The sequence below is a fragment of the Corythoichthys intestinalis genome, chromosome 19 (assembly GCF_030265065.1).
Source record: "Corythoichthys intestinalis isolate RoL2023-P3 chromosome 19, ASM3026506v1, whole genome shotgun sequence".
NCBI classification, from domain to species: domain Eukaryota; kingdom Metazoa; phylum Chordata; class Actinopteri; order Syngnathiformes; family Syngnathidae; genus Corythoichthys; species Corythoichthys intestinalis.
This window is the reverse complement of record NC_080413.1, coordinates 8,085,698-8,091,697: the sequence shown is the minus strand read 5'-3', so window position 1 is coordinate 8,091,697 and position 6,000 is coordinate 8,085,698. Positions and strand designations below refer to the sequence as shown.

General features: G+C 35.0%; 1 protein-coding gene across 1 annotated transcript; it reads left to right on the top strand.

Annotated features, from left to right (window-relative positions):
• Nucleotides 1-320: 320 nt before the first annotated feature.
• Nucleotides 321-5,664, top strand: ccn2a (cellular communication network factor 2a). The gene is made up of 5 exons (XM_057822023.1): nucleotides 321-486; nucleotides 560-776; nucleotides 2,475-2,729; nucleotides 2,809-3,020; nucleotides 4,536-5,664. Exons 1-5 carry the CDS (start codon nucleotides 439-441, stop codon nucleotides 4,830-4,832), a joined length of 1,029 nt encoding a protein of 342 aa, XP_057678006.1. The 5' UTR covers nucleotides 321-438; the 3' UTR covers nucleotides 4,833-5,664.
• Nucleotides 5,665-6,000: the final 336 nt, after the last annotated feature.

Genomic DNA, 6,000 nt, shown 5'->3' with positions numbered 1-6,000 from the left:
ATCCTCTTTTGAAAAAATGAATATTTATAGACTGTTTGTGAAGTAAGCCTTCAGGAATTCCCAGTGTGGGGTCCCGGCCGGGCCTCCTCTGAGCAGACTTCCCGTTCCGCATGAGCGAGAGTTGGAGAGAGTGAGCTCGCTGTTGTTTGGCCAGCCCCGACCACCACCTCCTCCTCCTCCTCCTTCTTCAGACAGCAGGAATGTGGGATGTCTGGAGTGGGGGTCAGGAAGCCAGGAAAGAATGCCAAGTATGTCCATGTTTGTCCAGGGCTGCCCCGCCTTCCTCCGAGGTGACGTCCCCCCCCCCCCCGAGGGCCGAGGGCTATAAAGTCGGCGGCGCAACTCAGAAGCGACATCAACTCGAGCTAAACTCTAGCTTTCACCTGACCAGCGATCCACTCGATCCAGGAAAAGGAAGACTTAAAACTCTTTTTCAAGATGTTCAAGAACGTGATTTTCTTTGCCTGCACGCTCTTCTGGAGCCTGGTAAGATTTTATTTCATTCGCTTTCCTCGGGGTCGCTCGTTCTCGAGGTTAATGTTGGGTATGTGGCCCGCAGGCCGCGGCTCAGGAGTGCGACGGCCGCTGCTCGTGTCCATCGACGCCCCCTGAGTGCGCGCCGGGCGTCAGCCTGGTGCCCGACGGATGCGGATGCTGCCGGGTGTGCGCCAAGCAGATGGGCGAGCTGTGCACCGAGAGGGACGCCTGCGACACGCACAAGGGACTCTACTGCGACTTTGGCTCGCCTGTCAATAGACGCATCGGAGTATGCACAGGTAAGAACAAAAATAACAAACTGTACTGGACGCTCATATCATGACTGTAGAAGACAATCATACTTAAAAAGTACTTTACTGAAAACTAGTAATAATATACTTCAGTTTCAACTTTATATCAAAGTATTCAATTTGATATGGCTAAAAAGGGAGTTTTATTGATGTAGAAGGCACTTTTGTTTTTTTGATTGAGGAAATGCAAACTATTGACGTTAATACAAAGAATTGTTGTTGAACTTGCTTAAAAAGAGAAAATAATTTGTTGTATTTTCTTTTAAAAAATTGATTGAAAAAAAGAAGATAACATTGATAATATTGCTGTTTTATCATTCGAAAAATGCTAAAATAGTATTTTTAAAATATAGTACAATTATATATAGTTTTTTTTACTTTTCTCTCAAAGACAAACAAAAAAAAGGTATTTCTGTAGACCTTTCCTATAGAAAAATATGAATATTTCCCTTTTTATTGGTTTGATGTTTTACTCCCCCCCCAAAAGACTTAAAGATTTAGAATTAGCACTTTTCTTTAATTAAAAAAAAAAAAAAGTTTAGAATTAGCACTTTTTTTTTATTAAAAAAAAAAAGTTTGTGTATTTTCTTAAAATAAAGACAAATTATTGATGTTTTACATTAACATTAAAGAAAATATTCTCCTAAAATGCTAAAATGTTTTTTAATTTCTCTCTCAAAAATAAATAAAAAATGTATTTCTTTAGTCACGTCCTACACACAAAAAATGAATATTTAACATTTTATTGATTTTTAATGTGGAACTTTTCCCCCCAAAAAAACTTAAAGATTTAGAATTTGCACTTTTATTTAATTTTAAAAAAGAAATTGTGTATTTTCTTAAAATAAAGACAAATTATTGATGTTTTACATTTATATTAAAGAAAATATTCTCCTAAAATGCTAAAATGTTTTTTTTTTAAAAATTTCTCGCTCAAAAATAAACAAAAATGTATTTCTTTAGTTATGTCCTACACAAAAAAATGAATATTTAACATTTTATTGATGTTTAATGCTGAATTTTTCCCTCAAAAAGACCAAAATATAGATTTTGCATTTTCATTTATTAAAAAAAAAAATCATACTTATTTATACATATATTAAAAAATCAAAATAAAACTATATAGGTTGTTGTATTTTATGATAATAAAGAAAACTTTTGCTCACTTAAAAAAGAAAAAATGCCAAAAATAATAAGTATTCACTTCCCCTCCAAAGACAAACAATTTAAAAAATAAAATAAATAATTCTTATATCCAAACATATATCTACATTTGGAAACTTTCATTGATGTTTAATATGTTGTACTTTTCCCGAAATGAAGACAAAGTATAGATTATTAACTGTAAAAACAAGAAAAATCCAAGTGTTGTTCCAATTTCTTAAAAAAACTTTACTTTCTCAAATAATTACACATCATAATACAACAAAAAAGTACTAAATTGTCTCTCAGTTTATTAATAATGAACTCATTCATAACCATGATGTTTAATATGTTCCCAAAATAAAGACAAAGTATTGATTTTCAACTGTAAAAAAAATAAAATTCAAGGTATATCACAGACATTTCCCATTTTAAATCTCTCCAGCACTTTCAAACTCATTGGCTACCATTGACTTAACCGTATTATTTTTATACACACTTTATTTATAATCCTGTCTTAACAACTGCATTTTTCTACCCCAGCACGAGAGGGCGCCACCTGCGTATTCGGCGGGATGGTGTACAAAAGCGGCGAGAGCTTCCAGAGCAGCTGCAAATACCAGTGCACGTGCTTAGACGGCGCGGTGGGTTGCGTGCCCCTCTGCTCCATGGACGTACGCCTCCCCAGCCCCGACTGCCCCGCCCCCCGCCGGGTGAAAATTCCCGGCAAGTGCTGCGAGGAGTGGGTTTGCGACGCCCCGCGACACACCAACACCTTCATGGGCTCCGTTCTACCCGGTGAGTCGCCGCTTCGAATCCCCGTCTCGCTCAAACCGGAAACTTTTTCGCTGATCTCACCGTTTTTCTTTTTTTATAGCTTACCGTGAGGAGGAGACGTACGGGCCCGACCCTTCTCTAATGAGGGAGAACTGTTTAGTTCAGACCACCGAATGGAGCGCTTGCTCTAAGACCTGCGGTTTGGGCATCTCCACAAGAGTCACCAATGATAATCGCGAGTGCCGTCTGGAGAAGCAGACTCGACTGTGCATGGTGCGACCTTGCGAGTCCCATCTGGAGCAAAGTATCCGAGTAAGTACTCTCGTCTTTTCTATACTATTGTGCTCACCTGCACAGGTGAAAATAGTGTCAAATATATTGGAATCTAATTATAGGCGATTATTGGCAAGCTAAAACAGAAACAGTCTTAATAACAGCCTATATATTAATTATAGTAGTTTTTTCTGCACTATAATGCGCACCTAAAAGCCTTCAATTTTCTCAAAAACTGACAGTGCGCTTTATAATCCAATGCACTTTATATATTGATCAATATTGGGTAATTATGAAATGAAATTCCCTTTAGCGCAGCGCCATCTAGTGCTTACTACTACTACTACAACTACTGCGCCTTACAATGCATTGATTATAGCAAAATATAATAATATTAGTGTCTGAAAAAATTACAATAAAATAGTCTTTACATTTATATATATATTTGTATATATATATGTATATATGTGTATATATATATATATATATATAAAATAAAACAATACTAGTGTCTGTCAATAAAATAGAATAAAAAAATTACAATAAAATATTCTTTATATATATATATAAAACTTTTTAAAAAATTCTTAAATATATAAAACTTTAAAAATAAAATAAAAAAAATATATTATTAATGTATATTTAATGTTATATAAAACTACAGTAAAATAATGAAAATAAAATAAAATCCTGTGATGTTATTTGGAGCCAAAACCAAATGGCATAAAATTTTGATTAAAAAAATAAAAATATGGTATAATTTAAAAAAATAAATAAAATCATTTTTTAAAGAAATTAATACAATGTGATTGTTTGCAAACTGTATAAAAAAATATAGTAAATTTTAAAATTAAGCAAAAATAATGTAATTTCTTCAGAATTTTTCAAATATTATTGATAAATAATTTATAATTATTAATACAATTTAATATTGTGATTATGAATATATTTTTTTTTACTATTAAGCCAGTGAAAATGTCAATAAGATATAATACATTTAAAGCAATATTTCATTTTGCAAAACATAAAACAACATTAAAAAAAGGCAATATATTTTTAATATAATACAATAAAATGCACTACATAAATTAAAATACAATAAATTATTGAATATTTAAAAAGAAAATAGTTCTAAAATTACTATAATAGATACAAAAAATACAATCAAATAAATTAATTTAAAATTAAAATATACAGTAAATAAATACAATATATCCTGGAATATTAAAAAACTATTCTAAAATTCAAATAATAAATACAATAAATATATTGAAATAAATGAATTTAAAATGAAAATAAAAATAATAAAGTACAATCAACCATTGAATTAAAAAAAAAAATCTTACATTATTGTCATGAATAAAAACTTTTTTTTATACTTCAAATAAATACAGAAAAAATACAACAATATTTTTTTTCCTCTTAAAATATAACAAAACACCTAAAAAAAATGCTAAATTGAAACCACAACTAAAATCATTCTTTTGCATGTTAAAATCAAATCCGCTACCAAATACTGAATGAAACTAATGTGTTTTTTGTCTTTTTTCACAGAAAGGGAAAAAGTGCATCCGCACTCCCCGCCTATCCAAACCCATGAAGTTCGAAATCTCCGGCTGCACCACCACCAAATCCTACCGGCCCAAATTCTGTGGCGTGTGCCTGGACGGCCGCTGCTGCACCCCTCACAGGACCACCACCCTCCCCATGGAGTTCAAGTGCCCCGACGGGCAGGTGATGAAAAAGCACATGATGTTCATCAAATCCTGCGCGTGCCACCACAACTGCCCCGGCGAGAACGACATCTTCGAGTCCATGTACTACAAAAAAATGATGGGCGACATGGCGTGAGAAGCCCCACCCACACTGGCTTTTTCAATTTTTTAATCACTTGAAAACAAACTCATCTCGCAGCTCCCGTATATACACAAGCCTGTTTTATGTGCTTGCTTCGTCCAAGCGGTCACGCGCACCTTTTCGGTGTAGCGTGCGCTTTTTGCGCGTGTGCGGCTCGGTGCACTTTTAAGACAAGAGGGACAGATTCCTGCACTAATATGTGGAAAACAAGCCCCCGTCCGTTTTTGACTGTTTTTTTTTGTTTTTTTTTTGACCTCCCCTCTAAATGAGGTGTGTAACGACTAGGGGTGCGATAATATATCGCGATATTTTGTAGCCCGAAAGGTGATCGATATGCTCCCGCCAAGAATCGATTTATCGTTTTACTATGACCCATGTATCGATAATTGTATCGGCATATCGTGAGTTACCCAGAGGTTCCCACCCCCTAGTAACGACCCCGCCGACCCAGACCCGCCAACGCGGCGCACAACAGCGCTCAATACGGGACTTGTCCAAAGGTCAGCGTTTCCGTCCGGACTCGAGTGGGCGTGACCACGGCACTGAGAAGAAAAAAAAAAAAGACTGGAAGAATTGTTAGTTCATTCCAAGAAGACGTGTGTAAATGTTGTATATAGTTGTACAGTGTAAGTTAATTTAAAAGCTGTCATTGTTTGGCGATTTTTCCTTAAATGTATCAATAGTTGTGTTTTTTTTTTGTGTGTGCTTTTTTTGTGACGACAGTATTTTTTAATATTTTATTGAGCAGTGTGACAGATTGTTACATGTTTCGCTTTGTAGCTGGAAATAAAAATGTTATATTTTTTGATACAAAATCGAGCCTGTGCAGTTTTCTTTCTTTTTAGACCCCAGGATTTTGCTATTTACATGAGCTATTTGACTGTCATTGACGGCAATAGACGTCCAATCCATTTTGACTGGGAGGATTGGCAACAATCAAAATGGATTGGCAGCTATCAGCGTCATTGGCTGTAAGTTTTTTTCAGTTCAAAGCATCGCCATATCTAGTAGAACAGGCCTTTTAAGTATGAAAGAAGTTAACGAGAAATTCCTTTTGTGACCTTTGACCTCACTACTTCAAATTGTAATCTCTTCGTCTGTTTCAGATTGTGAACATCCTGAGACCATGATAATAATCCCTTTATCCGTTCTTAAGTTATCA

Excerpts from the sequence above, each read along its gene's own strand:
- ccn2a (XM_057822023.1), top strand. The coding sequence starts at position 439 with ATGTTCAAGAACGTGATTTTCTTTGCCTGCACGCTCTTCTGGAGCCTG. Across the intron at positions 2,730-2,808 it reads CATGGGCTCCGTTCTACCCG|CTTACCGTGAGGAGGAGACG; the intron begins GTGAGTCGCCGC and ends CTTTTTTTATAG. Across the intron at positions 3,021-4,535 it reads ATCTGGAGCAAAGTATCCGA|AAAGGGAAAAAGTGCATCCG; the intron begins GTAAGTACTCTC and ends CTTTTTTCACAG.